The 20,359-nt window shown below is 34.4% G+C and overlaps 1 protein-coding gene and 1 non-coding gene across 8 annotated transcripts in view; both read left to right on the top strand.

Moving 5' to 3' along the window:
- LARP1B (La ribonucleoprotein 1B) overlaps positions 1-20,359 on the top strand; it is a 117,345-nt gene that overhangs the window by 36,852 nt on the left and 60,134 nt on the right. For all 7 annotated transcript variants that reach the window (XR_005532485.1, XM_039256245.1, XM_039256247.1 and 4 more), the window contains 2 exons: positions 3,374-3,546; positions 9,758-10,123. Coding sequence is in view for 6 of the 7 variants with exons in the window: in XM_039256245.1 (XP_039112176.1) it covers positions 3,374-3,546; positions 9,758-10,123 (539 nt within the window). In the remaining variant the exon portion in view is untranslated. The remainder of the gene's footprint in view (positions 1-3,373; positions 3,547-9,757; positions 10,124-20,359) is intronic.
- LOC120248079 lies at positions 860-966 on the top strand. The gene has a single exon (XR_005532490.1). It is a non-coding gene; the product is annotated as a U6 spliceosomal RNA (small nuclear RNA).

The raw sequence follows: 20,359 nt of genomic DNA, 5'->3' as shown, positions 1-20,359 counted from the left end.
AATCACTATGTATGTCAAAAGTTTTAGGTTCTTTAAATTATACATCATAACTGGATGGATAATGAAGGCATATAGGAAGATAGAATGTTCTTAGAGTTATGCTAATTCACATGACATCTTAGGAATAAGTATGTAAATTCAACCTTTTCCCATGGATCCCCAGTTTCTGACCTTAATAATCACCCTCTGATGGGAAAGCCTTAGTTTCCTAAATTCAATAGAGAGTAGTATGTCACCAAAAATTTGAAATGGATATAGGAATAGGAAATGTAGATAATATTTATCTGTGCTTATAAGTAAAGAAACTTTTATCCGTATCCTTTTTATCTCTAATGAGACGACTTTAAACTTCAAAAACCTAACAGTTGATGTATACTTTCTGACGGATTTATACGGTAAAATATTTAAACAGTTTTGGTCTTTTTCATCAAAGAAATTAAAATTTCTATTTTTCCCTCTATGGAGGTTGAATTGTGTAACATGAGTTCACCTTTGCACTGAACAGAGGACCTCAATGCACCAGAAAATGTTGATTATGGGAATGGTAAGATGTTAATTTTAAAAATTTAGGTTTTGCAGTTCTTTGGGTATAGTATTACACTATCATCTCTTAAGTGAAAGGATTTCATTCATCAACATTGAGAGTGTCGGGTACCTGGCCATCTTGGGGTTTTTTGATGTTGTTTTTGTTTTTTTGAGAAATGTGTAGGAAGATCCCTACTGATTTTTTAATAAGCTGTGAGATTTCCTTTGAAAAGTTGCAGAAGTATTCCTGAATGTGCCATGTATAAAGTGTATAATCCTTTTAAAGCAATCTATATAATTACCCAGATTCAGGGTGCATAAAGAAGTCAAACTAGTGCTCTCTTTGGTAGCACAAAAACTAAAATTGGAACGACACAGAGAAGATTGGCATAGCCCCTGCATGAGAATGACATGCAAATTCGTGAAGTGGTCCATGTTTAAAAAAATAAAAGTTGAACTAGATAGATATTATGGAATACATATGGTAATTAATCTCTGGAGAGTCAGGTTGACAATTTTCAATTAAGGCAGCAAAGATACATCTTTCTATGTTCTCACAAGTTAGAACCTATAAATGTCCAAGTATGTGTCAGTTTTTTTAATCTGTAAGTTTAATGTCAAGTCATCCAAGTAATATTCACTCATTTGTTCTTGGAAGATGAGGGCTTTACTGTTAATCCTTAAAATTTATACACATAAGGTTTGAGATCTTTTCTTTATAAAAGAAAACAAATCACATAGAGCATATGTGTAGGTAATTGTAAGATGAACATCCTTTAGAAAATCTAAATTTTATTGTCTTACCCAAATTCTTTGTTATTTTAATGTTATTTTATTTATAAGCACATGTGTTGTGGATATAGTAAAACACTTCATTTCGTGCTAGAAACATTCTAGCTTAGAGAGCAGTTAGAAATTATATAATAAACTTAAGTAGGTGTTGAAGATTAAATTTCTGTGTTAAAAATAGTAGGTACTGATTTCCCTACCATGTGCCAGGTGCTGTTCTAATCATTTATACATGAACTGTGCATAGTAATTTAGTTAATCTCACAGTTGCTAGGGTGGTAGTTCTTAGTCTGTTTTTAAGGATTTATTCACTGCATGAACATAGATGACTTATAGTATTAGAAATTGGATTCTCTGCTGTTAAATGTTTTCCCATTCTTATAACTTTAATATTAATACTTGCAGCCCAAATCTAGCATTTCACTTGTACTACCTTTGTGGATCAATTAATGATACATGTGCCATTAATTAAGAAAGTTGTAAAGTAGCAATATCCAATAGAAATAGAATGTTTGCCACACATGTGATCCTAATAATTTAATAGCCTGAAAAGCTACAAAACAAATGAAATTAATTTTAACAACATTTTAAATATTTTACCTAAATATTTACTTAAATATCATTAATATAAAAATCATGGATCCATTCTACCTTTGTAAAAATTTTTTGTACCAAGACTTTGAAATCTGGTGTGTACCTTACACTTATCCTGAGCACATTTTAGAACTGGCCACATTTCAGGTGCTCAGTAGCTTCATATGGCTTGGCTGGTGGCTATGTACTAGACAATGCAGTTTTAGAGCCTTTTCCATTATGAAGGAATATTCATTTTAAAAAAATATAGTAATCTGGAATTTGAATCCTGGATCTAACTATGCTTTCTTGGAGAGGATAATAACTCTAACATGTAGTAGATAAAGTAAAATCTTGGAATATTCTTCTCAAACCCAAACTCCTGCAATGGGCCTTTGCATTTTCATTTAGTAAAAAAAAAAAAAAAAAAAAAAGTTGGTGTTCATTTATTTTAGCTTTTTCCGTGTAATATTCAGCTTTGCAATATTTTCCAAGTAATTGGCTTTGAGGACTAAAACCATGTTTAGAATTTTAGACTATAGTATTTAAAATGTTATATAACACAAGTATAGATTGCATTATAACTTAAAACAAGTGTTTTTTGACTTTAAAAAAAAAGATTTGTAAAGGACTCAATTAGGAATTTATAGAGTGTGTAATTATTCTGATTAAAAGATAGTGTGGAGAAAGGCATTTTTAATTCCAACAGAGTTTTTTTTTTTAATGTTTTAGGGGCACCTAGGTGATCAGTCAGTTTAGCATCCAACTCTTGATTTTGGTTCAAGTCATGATCTCACAGTTTGTAGATCAAGCCCTACATTTGGCTCTGCACTGATAGTGTGAAGCCTGCTTGGCATTCTCTCTACCCGCCCCCAGTTCCTCTGTTTGCACACACGCACTCTCTCTCCAAATAAATAAACATTAAAAAAAAGTTTTACATTTTATGGCCACTGCAGTGCACTTTAATGATGTGACATGCTACTGTTTACAGTATTCAGTATGATCTAAGTGGGCACACTGCATTTGGTTAAACCTCATTAAGCAAAGGAAATGTGAAAAGTAGGAATAATGGCTTACTATAGATTATAGCAGAACTGAAGGACTGATTTTGCCTTCAATAATATATACATTTAGTCTGTGGCTTAGTAGCATTTGAAGTTCCATAATGTCAATATATATAATTCATAAATTTTAAGATTGCACAGGAAATTGACCCCTAAGTAGCTGTATTGTCACAATTAGTTACTCGATATTCAGAAGTTTGAATGATGATCTCTGTAAGAGTTGGTGACATTCTTTTTATCTATTACTCATTGACTTCACTCAAATACATCCAACAAGCTTTTCAGGTTTGAAAGTCCTTGGGAAGATTATAATTGAGATTTGATTTATCATATTTTTGTGAAAAAATTAAACCCAAGAAAAAGAAAGTGTTTTATAAGTAAGAAAACCATTATTTTAACTAAGTACTAACTTAAAATTTTAGAGTCTGCCCCAAATTCTCCAAGAATTGGAAATCCACTGAACCCAAAGAAAAATATTGAAACAAGTAATCTCCAAGCAATATCTAGAGGTCTGTCTACCAGTTTGCCTGACTTGGACTCACAACCTTGGATAGAAGTAAAAAAGAGACATCGTCCATCTCCAATGAAGTTGAAGGTAAATTGTTATAAGCCATGTGAAGTGTAATACATTCTGGATTGAATATAAGGCTACTGTATTTTGTTTGTCAAGTAAATATATAAAATTTGGAAAAGTTTTAAAAATTGGAACCATTGACCATAAGTGAATACTGCTACTCAGTAGTTAAAAATAAGTTTTATTGTGTCAGTTTTAAAAATTCATCTTTTATTTCCAAATATGATTTAAGATATTTTGATTGGCCTTTTTACTTGTGACCAATTTAATTTTGAATAACTCAGTTTTTTAAAACCTGGCAAAATTTTCCTAAATTATGAATTTGTATTATAACCTTGTTACATTATTTGTAACTTTGTTAATTATAAAGGGTACAGATTCTGTACATATGTGTTTTGGTGATTCCATGTACAGTAAGAAAGGAAAAGAGAATTGATCTTTTGGGGGCACGTGAGGGAGTGAGATGTGTGGTTATGAAACAGTAGGAGAGATCCTTTGGTACAACTGCTATATTTTTGACTCATGGTTAGATACAAAATTTCAAATGTGATAAAAATTGCTCTGATCTAAACCATAAACAAAATGAGTACAAATAAAACTAGGGAAATGTGGGTAAGATTAATGGGTTACTTCAACGTCTGTCTTGTATGTGATATTGTACTATAATACATCTTTTGCAAGATGTTAATATTGGAGGAAACTGGGTAAAAAATACATAAGATTTTTTTTTCCTTTTGTTTTTAAATGTTTGTTTTTGAGGGAGAGAGAGAGAGCACGGGAGGGGCAGAGAGAAGGAGAAAGAGAATCCCCAGCAGCCTCCACACACACTGCAAGCCCAGACCCCAATGCAGGGTTCAAACTCATGAACCATGAGATCATGACCTGAGCTGTCACCAAGAGCCAGATGCTTAACCAACTGAACCATCCAGGGGGTCCTAGATCTCTATTTCTTACAACCATATGTAAATCTACAATTCTCTCAAAGTTTACTAAAAATAAATGTGGAAACAGTGGTACTCAAATGAGTCAAATATTGAAAGTAAGCTCTATAAGGAAAAGGTCACTAAAAATAATAGGACCTAGAATTGAGAAGGATGAAGAAGACTATCACGTTGAAGATTATTATGGACAAGGTACTTTATCCCTAAAATCACAGCATGAAGAAAGGAAGTATGAAGGATTTAAGAGTGGTTTTCCCCTAGGATAATGAGGAGTGCTGAGATTTTGCTTCATCAGGGGATATTTGGCAGTATCTGGAGACATTTGGTGGTTGCAGTGGGAGAGTGGTATTGCGTCTTTATGAGTGGAGGCCAGAGATGCTGCTAAATGTCCCCCGCTAGCCCCGCCCCAAACAAAACAAAGATTTACCAGGCCTAACATGTCAATAGTGCTTGATTCAAAAAACCCTAATCAAAGATAACTTTTTAATTAGCAGTATTGATTAAACATAGACTTATATGTTACAAAAGCTCCCCCCTCCCCCTCCCCCCACTCAGGGAACTTCTTAACAACCTAAAGCATCTTTCTCAAAAGATTTTCTAAAGATCCTGATTAATTTCGATATTTATCAAGGCAAATAACATCTCTTTATTAGCTAGGGAGGATAAAGATAGTGTCTTGGACTCATTGACAAAGATTTGTATAGTATTTTATTTATTTCAAATGTACATTTTTTCCTCCACATTAAAAAATCTCTACATTTCAGGGTCCTGGGTGACTCATTTGGTTAAGTGTCCGACTCTTGGTTTCAGCTCAGGTCATGACCACATGGTTTTATGGGTTTGAGCCCGCGTTGGACTCTATGCTGACAGCGCAGAACCTGCTTGGGATCCTCTCTCTGTCTTTGTCCTTCCCCCACTCACGTTGTCTCTGCCTCTCTCAAATAAACTTTAAAAAAAGAAAAACCTCTACATTTCAGGATTTCTTTTAAAATAATGGTTCTTAAAAAATAAATAAATAAAATAATGGTTCCACACCTCTTGGTAGGAAAATAAATTGATACAGCCTCTGTGGAAAACAGTATGGAGTTTACTCAAAATTTAAAAATAGACGTTATCATATGATTCAGTAATTCCACTATTGAGTATTTGCCCAATTAAATGAAGACACTAATTCAAAAAGATATATATGTACTTTTACGTTTATTGCAGCATTATTTACAATAGCTAAGATACAGAAGCAACCTAAGTGTCCGTCGATAGATGAATGGATAAGGAAGATGTGGTGCACATATACAGTGGAATCTTACCCATAAAGCAGGATGAGATTGTGCCATTTGAGACAACATCGATGGGGCTAGAGGGTATTATGCTATGCATGAGGAATATAGCCAGCGATATTGTAATAGTGTTGCATGGTGACAGATGGTTGCTACACTTGAGGTGAACATAGCATAACATAAAACTTGTTGTGGTACACCTGAAACTAATGCAACATCCTGTGTCAACTCTACCCAAATTAAAAAAAAAGGAAAAAGGAAAAATTCCTCCTTTCTTTATAGGAGCTGGCAAAGGAAAGTTATGAACTACTGTAAACACTAGTAGAGAGATGCCCAGCAACTTAAAATTCCAAAACTGATTTCTTTTCCTTAAGGGGCTTAAATTCAGGAAATGTGCTAATTAATAAAGCAAAATTGTGCTAATTTTGAAAAAAAAAATAATGGTAAAATTGATAGCATCTTTGATTTGATAAAAAGAAAAATTGAATGTCTTTTGGAAAGTATTGGATTCTGATGTATAGGGCCAGCAAATTGGTAATGGAATCCTGTTTTAATAGTGGAAAGAAAATTGTATAAAATCTAGGACCTTCAGTTTTATGGCCAGAGAATATTGGTGACATTAGTAAGGTCTGAAATGTATTCTAATACTCTAGAGTGAGGATCTGCCTTGGAGGAAAGATGACTGACTATAGGTTCTGGGGATCTAGATATTTCAGTGATACCTGATAAGGTAGGTTAACTTACCAACAATGTTGTCAACATACTTTTTAAAAAATGACCTTCTTAAAATATATATTCTAGAGTGGGTATAGCTTGCTCAGAGATATTTTTCTTTAGAAATCTGAAAGCATTTGTCTGCTGTTGTCTTGGTTAGTTTGAAATTTAGTCCCCCTTTAGATTTTTTGTATCAAGTAATTTTATTGTTGAGGTTTTAAGATTATTTCTTCATCTCCACTCTTGAAATTTCGGATAATGTATCTTGGAATTGATGTGTTTTTATTCATTGTGCTGAGCATTCATGTCCTTTATTTTGGAGAAACTCTTTTTTTTTTTTCAACTTTTAGTATTCCTTTTTATCTAATGTTGGACCCCCTGGATTAATCATCTGGCTACTGTTTTTCTGGAGGGGATTTAAAAAAGATTCTGTATTCTGATATTGCCATCAACTTTTTTTCAAGTCTTTGTCTTTTAGGGTGATGATTACCTCTTAATATCTGGTGATTTTTAATTGATGATTCATATTAATTATTGGTAAATTGGTATGGACTTCTGTTGTGGCCTTGAAGATCTCATCCAGAAGGCCTTTCTCCACCTGAATGTGAGGTGTGATTGTGCACACTCTTTGTTAACTGTAAAGGTCCTATTAACTTAGACTTCTAGACCTTGGCAGAGAACAGTCATGCTGGTTCTGGGTCTCCAGAATTGATAAAATCAGTACTTTTCTCTGGGAAGTAGGATTCCTTGGTGTACTTTATTCACTGGTAAAAATTACCTTATCTTTTTCCCCTTAGCTCTCATTTAGAAGTTTAGAATAGTACTGGAATGTGTGCAATGTCTATACAGTTACAGCACTAAAACATAAGCCTTCCCTTAGCAAATCTTTCACTTTTTTAAATGTTTATTTGTATTTGAGAGGGGGAGAGAGAGAGAGAGAGAGAGAGAAGCAGAGCGAGACAGAATCTGAAGCAGGCTCCAGGCTCTGAGTGTCAACACAGAGCCCAAAGTGAGGCTCAAACTCAGGAGCTGTGAGATCATGACCTTAAGCCAAAGTCAGATGCTTAACTGACTGAGCTGCCCAGGTGCCCTGGTAAATCTTTCACTTTGTTTAGAGAGCAGTTCTTGAGCTTTTAGTTGGTAGCAGGTTTTACAGCTTCATATTCTTAGATAAGAGTATGGGACCAACTGTTCTGGCTGTGTCCTGATTTTTTTCCCAGATACCCATTTTGATGGTTGTCACATAGTCCATTCTTGCTCATTGTACTTACTGTCTCAAAACTTTCTAGGACCCCAGTGAAACCAGCAGTGTCTTTTTTTCTGTTTTAAGGTTTATATTTAATTAAAAGATTTTTTTTAATGTTTATTTTTGAGAGAGGGAGACAGATTGTGAGCAGGGGAGGGGCAGAGAGAGAGGGAGACATAGAATATGAAGTAGGCTCCAGGCTCTGAGCTGTCAGCACAGAGCCCAGCATGAGGCTTGAACCCATGAACAGTGAGATCATGACCTGAGCTGAAGTCAAATGCTTAACTGAATGAGCCAGTTTGGTGCCCCTATTTATTTATTTTTGAGAAGGAGAGCAGAGGAGGGACAGAGAGAGAAGGGGAAAGAGAATCTCAAGTGGTCTCTACACTGAGTGTGGGGCTCAGTCCCTTGATCCTGAGATCATGACCTGAGCCTAAGCCAAGAATGGGATGCTCAATCAACTGAACTGCCTAATCCCCCATTTTTTAAATTTTAGCGATAGCATGTGAATGGGAAAGAGGGGCAGAGGGAGAGAGAGAATCTTAAGCGGGTTTCATGCTCAGCACAGAGCCTGACATGGGGCTTGATCCCATGATCCTGGGATCATGACCTGAGCTGGAATCAAGAATTGGATGCTCACCTAACTGACTGAGCTACCCAGGTGCCTCGCTGTCTTTTTTGTTATAGGTTCTAGGTTGCTGTTTCCTCTGGGTTTGTTTATAATTAATATAATGCCATTTGCTTTCTGCTTTCCAGAAAATCAGAACAATTTCTGATCTTCTGATAGTTTGTTTTCATATTGACATGGATTTATTCTTTTCATTACTGCATATCCTTACTGCAAGTAAGTATGGTCATTCAAGTCATCTTCAATCCCAAATCTCTTGTTTCTTCCTCACAAAGAAAAAAAATTAAGTTTGAAACAGAAATTTAAATATAACTGATATTAAGTAAAAAGAGACTCCAGGGTTTACTATTCTTAACAGTTTGGTATTTATTCTCAGACCTTTTTCACATACTTGCAAATGTTAATAACAGGATGTATAGTTTCTGTTTTTAAATATATTCTCAGCGTGGTAAAATTTAGTTTGTTTTAGTAAAAACATTATGGACAGTCTTCCATTTACTAGAACATTAGCTCTGTCAGGGCAGTGTTATTATTTACTATTATTGTGTACCCTTTCCTTGAATAGTGCCTGGCTCACAGTGAGGACCCAGATAATTATTGACTGATGAATATATACTATATTAATAGGAGTTCTCAAAGAGAGTTCTTGTTTTATTCTAGGCATAGGAGAGTTAGCATTTGCTGAAGGATGAGGATTGGTCATAGGATGGCATAGGAAGCTATATTGAGAAACCTATTTTCTTGCGTTGAGAGTTTTGGAAATCTAGACCAGTTTAGATTTTAGAAGATCTAGGATCTGAAAGTTTGGACTTTATATGTCATCTAGTAGGCAGCAATTTTATTTTTTTCAGGAAGGTCAAAGTTCAGCAATTGAGTACATGTTAGGGTAAATTTAATGTGAAAACCAGGCCACATTGAGTGGAGGTGAAGATCAGGCAAAGGGATTATATAGGAAACCTAGCTAATGGCATTAATGTAATTGTGAAGGTTCAGATTAGGAAGTCTGACTATTGAATTTGGAAGTCAGAAAACCTTGATTGTTCTACTCCCGCCTAATTCTGAAACTGTGGACAAATTAACTTCATATCTCTAGGCATTTTTCCCCCCTCATCTGTAAAATGAATTGCTGTGCTGTAGTGGATGAGCTAAGCACCATTCTAACTCTAAAAGGAATCTGTAATATAACCCTCCGTTTACTCAATTTTGTGTTTTTCTTTAGCGTTAGACTTAGTGTTTAGCAAAGACTTTGTATTTATTGGGCTAGAATACTACTGATTTGATTTTCTTTTATAATTTGCCTGCTGAGTAGTCATTGAGCATGTTAGGCTTTGTATTACTTGTATGTAACATTATTATGTGATTTTTTTAAGTGATTTTTTTTATCACTTAAAAAAATTGTATATAAAATACCACTTTCTTCCTTCAGGAATCAGCATCTCTACCTGAAGAGGCATCAAATCAGCGATATCCTTCAGATGAACAAGAGCAAGAAGAACTAGACTTTTTATTTGATGAAGAGATGGAACAAATAGAAGGACGAAAAAACACATTTACTGATTGGTCTGATAATGATTCAGATTATGAAATTGATGACCAGGATTTAAACAAGATTTTGATTGTAACTCAGACACCACCTTACATGAGAAAACATCCTGGAGGAGATCGAACAGGCAACCACATGTCTCGGGCAAAAATTACATCTGAACTTGCTAAAGTCATTAATGATGGCTTATATTATTACGAACAGGATCTATGGATGGAAGAAGATGAAAACACACACAGAGCCATAAAGGTAATTGTTTCTGGCCAACAACATTTTTCTGCTGATACTAGTTTTTAAAATATATCTTGTTCCCTGTTTTTCCTAAACTTAAGGCTTTATTAAAATTTGGATATAAATAAATAATATTTAATTTGAAAAATTCTCAGAATATATCTGGTAGTCACAACCTGATATATTATTTTATCAAAATGACAGTGGAATGAATAATTTAAAAAAAATTAGCATTCACTGACTAAAACCCTTTTTTCAGGTGAAAATATTTAGAAGGCCCTTTCTAATTTATGGACAGCCTTAGTTTATATGCTCATCTGGCCTATAATACTCCAGCTCTATGAGCAAGTTTTAGAGAAGGGTTACTTTTGCTGACCCCTTCCATCCTTCACTTCTTAAGCTATGGTGCATGCTCTATGCTAGTGGAATTGGTTGTGGACAGGGATAGAGAATTAAAATGGCTGATTGTCTTTCCTTGTCCAGTCCCTACTATAGTGCTAGGGATGTTCTTTGAAACCTTGTTCCAGTTTTTTATCTTGAATTTCACCTCACATCCTGGTATCTCTCCTATTTATTAAGGTAAAATACAAGAGCATCAGAGAACTCTACTAGCTGTCTGCATTCCTTTGATATGAATTTTAATGATATAGATAGGGAATTAAAGGGATCTTTTTTTGCTATTAAAAAAGTTAAATATTTGTTTTTGGGATAGATAATGAAGGAAAAGTTGTATAACTATTCTGTGCCAAATAGAAGAGATCTTGGTCAGAAATAGTTAACGGTTGTAGGAAGAAAAGCCCACCAACTAGTGATTTAATAGAAGGGACTGGCTGTCCATTGGAGATTCTTATCATTAACAAAAGTGTACTTTCCTTCTTGGCTATTCATTTCTTTTTTTTCATGGAATTTCCATCATTGCATTTACCTCCTTACCTTCTCTAGCTATTGCCTTTTTGAAGACCATGCCTTGGGGTGTTATAACTTGTCTGTGAATTAAGAACCTGAGTAGTTCTCTCTGTCCTGCTGTGGGAAAGGAAGTGTGTTTTTATAGTTTCTTTAAAGTTTCTATAAAGTTTATAAAGTTTCTGTAAAGGAAAGAAAGTCTTTCCTTGTCTAAATATTGTTATTTTATTTGTGATACTTAAGTTCTATAAGTAATCTCTAAATCCTTTTTGGAACAGAAAGAGCTAGAAATAAATTTAATAATACATTAAAATTGTACTCCTTCCATTCCCTATCTCTACCCTGCTTTGTTCTTCACCGTCTACCATTCTGTACATTGCACCTCTTCTCTGTTTTTATCACATGGATATGAGGTCTGTGAGGATGGGAATTTTATTTTATCTTATTCTGTACACTACTGTAGTTCCACTGCTAAGACAGTTCCTGGTGCATAGTAGTGCTCAATTCATATTTGTTAAATGAATAAATTATGGATTAAACATTATGAACTAACCAAAGAAAAACTAACCACCATACATAATATTGGTTCTGTGGGAAAACTTTCTGAGTTTCAAATAATGAACTTACAAGCCACCTTGAGAAACATGCCATTTGTAGGTGATTATTTATTTGCTTTAACTAAAGTGTAGACAATAATGAAAAGCCATGTATTAATTAAAAACCAGCATCTACCTATCCATGAAATATTAGAAAGTAATCTTGGCTATATGACTCCAAGCATTACAGATCTGTTCATAAGTATGTTGCATTTTAGCCTATGTACATTGGTCCCTATGTACATTCTTATCACCTAACTTATTCCCCTTGTTTCTGATTCTGTGCTCAACAAGTAGTTTCTTATTAGAGTTGTACTTTTCCTGTGAGTCTCCTTAAAGGGAGAGAAAACAATGATTTAATATATATTTGGTAAACTCCTATGTCAGGCATTGTGCTAGCTCCTGGGCATAGAATGGGATGATAACAATAGGGTCTCTACATGCCTGGGTTCTTAACAAATAATTATAAGGATAGACATTAAAATAAGCCCACAGTAAGTATTTAATCACAAATTATGATCAATGTTATAAAGGCAAAGAACAGGATTCTACTGGTTTGGGTTGTTAGGGAACAAGAAAGTCACAGTAACAGTGAGGTCTGAAGTATGAGTAAGACTGAACCCTGCAAAGAGTAGGTAAACCATACTCTGGGCAGAGGAAACAGCAAGTGGCAAGGATATGAGGGAGGAAAGAATATGGTTATTTGAGGAAATGAAAAAAAAAGTTTGTTTATATTATTATATAAGAGGACAGTTATGCCAGGATGTAGGCAGAAGTCTGATCATGTATGGTTTTGTGGGCTATGTTAAATTTTTTGGAATTTATCTGAAATTCAAGTAAAGTATCTTAGAGTTTTACAGAAGCAACGGGCATAATCTAATATTTAGTTTCATAAGATAAGTCAGGTTATTATGGTGGAGAATGGATTAGAGATAGGTACAAGAGTGGCAGAAGAAGTCTACTTGAGGCTATAAAAGTAGTCTTGGAGATGGGTATTGGTAACTTAAGGTAACATATTTAGCCGAGGAGCTATAGAAATAAGAAAACCCAGATGTGAGCCCTGAGGAATCATCATTTTGGAGTTGTATTAGGAAAAGTGGTACTGTGGAAGTCAAAAACTGACTTTAAGAGGAAAGCAAAATCAGATGTGTCAGGAACTGGACAGATTGAGTTAGATATAAATGAAAAGAATGCCAAATTGATAGGGTAGTTTGATGATCATTATTGGCTTTGCAAAAGGAGTTTTGCTGGAACCAGAAGTTATATTGAACTGCATTAGACGGAGTGTAGGCTTTCTGTTTCTGGCATGCTTTTACTGGTGAAGACAACTCAAATGGCCTTTTAATAGATGAGAAAACATCTATTTAAAATCCTTGAAGATCAGCAAGATAGGTTATTATAAGAATGAAATCATTGAAACCAGTATTGCAGTGGTTTGGAGTATTGAAACCAGTGTTGCACTGGAGACCATTTCGGAATTTGGGGAGTTTCAGGAGTTCAGCTTTGCAGAAACCATCTAAAATGAAGGGAGAAAAGACACAAACCCTAGGGCTCAGCCAAAGTTCGGGATTCCATCAAGTCTTCTTCCTATTAAATTGGTACCTAAAAGAAGTATATCCTCAATGAAAGAGAACTTGCTTTCTCACCTGTTCCTCTAGGGGACTACAAATTTCCCTACTTGTGCAGAGCAGAATAAGGGGAAAAAATGGCTTAGAATTTATATGCAACTTAAATTCATACTATGTGGATGACTAATGTAACTACTAGTCATGAATTAAAATGATATGACATGCTAATTTCCCAGAAACCTAGCAGACGCCAACATAGCTCTTTTGTGTGGACAATAACTTTATTTTCGACCTCAAATAATTTACTCAAATTATTTTAAAAGGAAAGTGAGCAGCTCACAAAGTTAAATAATCAGACAAGGAAATATATGTAACATATGTGAGAATGAGCAAAAGTAACAGCAAAACCATGCCCCGAGATAACTTAGATATTGGAATTACTTAAAAAAAGTTTTTTATATTTGTTCATTTTTGAGAGAGAAGAGAGAGACACAGAGCTCGAGCAGGGGAGGGACAGAGAGAGAGGGAGACATAGAATCTTAAGCAGGCTCCAGCCTCCGAGCTGTCAGCACAGAGCCCAGTGCAGGGCTTGAACTCATGAACCGTGAGATCATGACCTAAGCTGAAGTCGGACACTTAAACAACTGAGCCACCCAGGTGCCCCTTAGATATTGCAATTATTTAACAATATGGAGTAACTACGTTTACTATGTTTAAAGAAATAAAAATATGGGTGGGGAAGGAAAATTCTAAACAATAAAGTTCCTAGAACTGCAAGTAAAAACAGTTAAAGTTGAAATCAAGAACTCAGTTGAAGGGATTAACAGCAGATTAGATACAAATGGAGAGTCAGTGAATTGGTAGCCAACTTTACAAGAAACTTCAAAAATCAGCACAGAGAGGCAGAAAAATAGAATATATGAAAGGGATAGAATGTTACTCTAGAGAGTCTTTGCTTTTATTAACTACATTTCAAACCAAGTTTTGTAGAATTTAGCATCTACTAGATTTTATTATGTAGCTTTTTATTTCTTTTGTTTTAAAAATACTTTTCTGAAAAGTTTAAAAAAGGAAGAAAATACAGAGTGATAGAAATGGTCTAAAATGACATTTAATCAGAATTTCAGAAGGAAAGGTAAGAGAAAATGGGGCAAAGTCAGTATTCTAAAAGATGATAGCTAGAGCTTTTTCTGAATTGAGGAGAGATAACGGAGTAGAGCAGCCAGGGGGAAAAAGGCAGATTACATCTAAAGGAAGAAGAGTGGTCATATGGTAGCTGACTTTCCAACAGGTAACAGTTGAATGCAGGAGGCTGTAGAATGATAGTATTAATATACTAAGGGAAAATAGCTATCAACTTATGATTGTATGTCTTGCAAAATGTCTTTCAAGTAAGAGGGTGAAATATGAGAGAAATTATAATTCAGAAGGCCTCCTCAAAGGAAATTGCAAAGGTAGCATAATGATTTCAGATGCCAGATATATAAAAAGGACTGTATAGCAAAGCAAGAGATATGTGATAAATCTAAATATTAACTGTAAAAACAGTGTCTTATGGATTTAATGTAACATTAACACAGACTTGGAGAGGACAATAAATACTATTTAAGGGTGCTTTAAAGTTTTCATGTTGCAGTTTGAAGGATACCCTTCAAACTATTTTTATTAAAACATAAAATTAGAATAACCATGAAGTCAGAAGAAATGTGGAATAAATAGGGGCTTCCAGCACAAAAATAAGGTGGTAGATTTAAACCCAAATCTTTGGATAGAAAAAGTAAATATTATCAGAGTATATGTAAATAAAATCAGTTGTGTTATTTACATGTGACATCAAAAAGATAAAGAAGCAAAAAAATTGAAAAGATTGGAAGAATATACACCATAAAGTACTAATCAACAAAAAATCAGTCTGCAAATTCAGTGTAAATCCTATCAATATCCTAACTGGCTATTTTGCAGAAATGATCTAAAATTTACATTGAAATTCAAGGAACCCAAAATAGCTAAAATAGTCTTGAATTCAGAGTCCCCACATTAAGACTGTGTTCTTACTAGGATAAGCATAGACATACAGGTCAGTGGAAGAGAATTGAAAGCCCAGAAATAAACCCTTGTGTCTATATTCAATTGACTTCTGACAGAAGCACCTAAACCATTTTTTCAAATAGGGAAAGAAAAGTCTTATTAATAAGTGGTCTTAGGACAAGTGGATATCCATATGCAAAAGAGTAAATTTGATGCCACCCTCACTCACCATGTACAAAAATTAACTCATTTGATTTAAACATTTAAATATAAGAGCAAAAATGATACAACTGTTTCAGGAAAACATAAAAGAAAATCTTTGACTTTGTATTTGACCGTGGTTTCTTATATAATACCAATAGCATAAGAAACAAAAGAAAAAAGTTGGATATCAAATTTTAAATTTTGTATTTCACAGTACACCATGAAGAAAATGATAGGAAAAGGAAAAAAACCCACAGTACCATTTACATTAGCACTCCCTCCCCAAAATAAAATAATGAGGTATAAAGCTAATAAAATAGGTGCAAGATCTATCTATATGAGGAATATGACAACTCTGATGAAAGAAATTTAAAAACTACTAAGAGAGACAGGAACACTCAATATTATTAGTTTTCCCCAACTTGATCTGTAGATTCAATGCAGTCCCAATTAAGATTCCGGGAATTTATTTTTGTGGATATTGATTACCGGATTCTAAAATTTATATGGAGAGGTAAAAGACCAGAATTGCCAATATTGAAGGAGAACAGTCAGAGAACTGATACTGCCTGACTTCAAGAGTTAATATAAAGCTACAGTGATCAAGACAGTATGGTATTAGTAAAAGAATAGACAAATAGATCAATGGAACACAATAGGAAGCCCAGAAATAGACTTGCATTAATGTATTAAACTGATCTTTGACAAAGGAGAAAAGGCAATACAATGGAGAAAATGTAGTCTTTCAGCAAATGGTGATGGAACAACTTTATATCCATGTGAAAAAATAAATAAATCTAAGCACAGACCTTGTATTTTTTCACAAAAAGTAACTCAGAGTGCTCAGACCTACAAGTAAAACACAAAAATAATGAGAGGATAAAAGAGAAAATGTTGATGATCTTCAGTTGGTTGATGACTTTTTAGATACAACTCTGAAAGCATGATCCATGAAGGAAGAAATTAAGTCAGAATTCTTCTAGACACATAATGGACTATATCCAAAGTATACCAAAAAAAAAATCTTAAAACTTCAACAATGTGAAAACAGCTGGAATAAAAAATGGGCTGAAGAGCTAACCAGAGACAGTTATATTGATGGTGAATAAGCACATGAAAAGATACTCTGTATCGTGTAATCAGGGAAATGCAAATTTAAATAGTGAGATATCACTACACACATGTTAGAATCGCCAAAATATAGAGAGCTGAAAATATCAAAGACTGATGAGGATATAGAGCAACAGGAACTTTAACTCCTGTTGGGAATGCAGAATTGTACAGCCATTTTGGAAGACAGTTTGTTTCTTACAAAACTTCTCTTCCAGATTCTCTCCCCCTTTCTCTCTGTCCTTTCCTTGATCATGCTCTCTGTCTCTAAATAAATAAATAATCTTTATAAAAACAAAACCCAAAACTACTCTTGCCATACTATCTAGTAATTACCTTCCTTGGTACTTAATCACAAAGGAGCTGAAAACTTAATGGTCACACAAAAATTTGCATATTTGGCGTGGGCTGCTTGGCTTAGTCACTAGAGCATGTTCCTCTTGATCTTGGGGTTGTGAGTTTGAGCCCCATGTTGCGGGTAGAGTTTGCTTTTTTAAAAATCTGCATATGCAAAAAATAAAAATCTGCATTTTTTGCTTATAGTAACTTTATTCATAACTGCCAAAACTTGGAAGCAGTCAAGATGGCTTTCAGTAGGTGAGTGGATAAATAAACTCCTATATCTGGACAATGGAATATTACACAGTGCTAAAAAGAAATAAGCAATCAGTGAAGGAATCTTAAATGAAAATTCCTAAGTGAATCCAATCAGAAAAGGTTATGTATTTACTATATGATTCTAAATATTTGACATTCTGGAAAAGGAAAACTATGGAGATAGAAGAAAAGATTAGTTATTGCTAGGGTTTGAGAAGGGAATAAATAGAGCAGAGAGGTTTTATACAGCAGTTAAAGTGTTCTGTATGGTAGTTCAGTGGTGAGTACATGTGATTATACATGTATCAAAAGCCATGGGATATACATAACCAAGCGTGAAACTTACGTAAACCTTGGACTTCAGGTGATTATGATGTGTCAGTGTAAGCCCACTGATTGTAACAGATGTAACAGATTGTAGCGTGCAGAATGTTGATAGGGGAGAGTCTGTACTTTTTCACATCATTTTGCTGTGAATCAAACTGCTGTAAAAACACTAACAAAGTAGGTTAGAAGAAAATGTTTGCAGATAGTATTTTTAATTAAAGGACTTGTATTTGAGAACTCATATAACTCAATAATAAAAAGACAACCCAATTATTAAATGAGCAAAGAATCTGAATAGACTTCTTTTCCAAAGAATGGTTAATAATCTCATGAAAGATTGATTGACATCATTAACCACCAGGGAAATGAATCAAAATCACTATGAGATACCACCTTATACCTACTAGGATGACTATAATAAAAAAGATACATTCACAGTTGTTGGTGACGACGGGGAGAAATCAGAATCCTTGTAGACTACTGGTTAGAATGTAAAATGGTTGAGGGTGTTATGCTAAGCAAAATAAATCAGAGAAAGACAAATATATGACTTCATTCATATGTGGAATTTAAGAAACACAACAGATGAACATAGGGGAAGGGAAACAAAAATAAGATAAAAACAGGGAGGCACTGAAGGGTGTTTGGTTGGGGTGATAGGCATTAAGGAGGACACTGGGTGTTAATATGTAAGAGGTGAATCAGTGGGTTCTACTCCTGCAACCAATACTATACTGTATGTTAACTAATTTGAATTTAAATTTAATTTTTTTTTTATGTTTTATTTATTTCTAAGAGAGAGAGAGAGAGCATGAGCAGGGGAGGTTCAGAGAGAGAGGGAGTCACAGACTGAAACAGGCTTCAGGCTCTGAGCTGGCAGTCAGCACAGAGCCTGATGCGGGGCTCAAACCCACGAACCATGAGGTCATGACCTAAGCGAAAGTAGGACGCTTAACCGACTAAGCCACCCTGGCGCCCCAATTTAAAAAGATTATAAAATGGTCCAGCTGTTTTGGAAAGCATTGTGGCAGTTCTCAAAATGTTAAACATTGATTTGTCTTATGATTTAGGAACTCCTCTCCTATATATGTACACAAAAGAAGTGACAACATATGTCTACACAAAAACTTGGTCAGAAACGTTAATTGCAGCATTAGGAAAGTAGAAAGAACCCAAACGATCATCAGCTAATGAATGCACAAACAAAAAGTGGTATAACCATATAATGGAGGAGTATTTAGCAGTAGGAAGAATGAATCCATGCTGAGACATGAAAACATCATGCTCAGAACTACAAATTGTAAGATTCAGTTTGTATGAGATGTCCAGACAGAAATTAGACTGGTGGTTGTGGGACTTAGGTTGGGTGGAAATATCCTTGGGAGGAAATAGGGAGTGATTGCCAATGGGTACGGTGGTGGTGGTGGTTGTTATTTTTGCTTTGCTTTGTTTTTGGAGTGATGAAAATGTTATAATATTGAATTTGATGATGTTTGCAAAATTGTGTATATAAAAGCCAATCAAATCATATGCTGGGATAGATTGTACCATATGTGGATTATATCTTTAAAATTTTTTTTTAAAAAAGTCAGTGCCCAAAGTGATATGCAGATTGAGTGCAGTCCCTGTCAAGAGCCCAGTGGCATCTTTTGCAGAATTAGAAAAATTGTACTAAAATTGATATAGAATCTTACAGGATCCTAGGGCCAAAAACCAATTTTTAAAAACCATGCAGTTAATGGCACTTTCCTAAACTGGACAATCATGTCATTATTAAAATTACATTTTAGAGCATGAAAAATTAATCCCTTTTTAAAAAAAATAGGCAAACAATTTTACACCAAATGTTCACAATGATTACCTCTTCATGGACAGATTTCTGCTCAGTTTTTTTCTACATTATATAATTCTGTTTTTTCTAAATATTCCATAGTGGGGTGATGGCCACTGAGGAGGGCACTTGTTGGGATGAGCATTGGTTGCTGTATGTAAGCAATGAATCACAGGAATCTACCCTCAAAGCCAAGGGAACACTGCATACACTGTATGTTAGCCAACTTGACAATAAATTAAATTTTAAAAATAAGAAAAAATTAAATAAAAATCATGCAGTTAGAAATACCACATTTCCCCCCAAAAAAGAAAGAAAGGAAAGAAAAAGAAGTGTCACATTTCCTAATTACAAAACTATGGTGATCAAAACTGTGTAGTATGAGCTTACAGACAAAGCTCAAATGAAGCTGAATAGAGCACAGAAATAAATCCTTGAGTTGAGTATATGACCAAGTGGTTTTCAGTATGTGTGCCAAGATCAATAAATGGGGGCAGACAATTTCAACCAGTAGTGTTGGGGAAACTGGCTATCCACATGCAAAAGAGTAAAGTTGGAACCTTCTCTTAACATCATACTTAAAACATTTTTAAGGATTAAAGACTTAAACCTAAGATATAAAACTATAAAACTAGAAGAAAACATAGGGTGAAGCTTCATGTTTGACTTGGCAATGATTTCTTGGCTATGATTCTAAAAGCATGTGTAATAAAACAAACACTGGAATTCATAAAAATCAAAAACTTATGTGTATTAACTTACAGCAGAATGAAAAGGTCAGCTGCAGAATAGGAGAAAATATTTGCATATCATCTGATAAGGGGTTAATATTTTTGAATATATAAAGAGATCCAAGAATTCAACAAAAAATTCAGTTTAAAAAATGGACAAAGGATATGAAAAGCTTTTTCCCCAACAATATACAAATGTCCAATGAACATATGAAAATATGTGCAACCTCACTATTGATTAGAGAAGTGCAAATCAGAATCACAATGAAATATAATGGTTACTTTCAAAATAAAAAGTAAAACCCAAGAAATAACAGTTGTTGGAGAGGATGTGGAGAAATTGGAACCCTTGTGCTTTG

The sequence above is a fragment of the Hyaena hyaena genome, unplaced genomic scaffold (genome assembly GCF_003009895.1).
Source record: "Hyaena hyaena isolate Hyena2069 unplaced genomic scaffold, ASM300989v1 scaffold_563, whole genome shotgun sequence".
In the NCBI taxonomy this organism is placed as follows: domain Eukaryota; kingdom Metazoa; phylum Chordata; class Mammalia; order Carnivora; family Hyaenidae; genus Hyaena; species Hyaena hyaena.
Note: the sequence above shows the minus strand (reverse complement) of the source record. Positions and strands in the feature narration are given on the sequence as shown.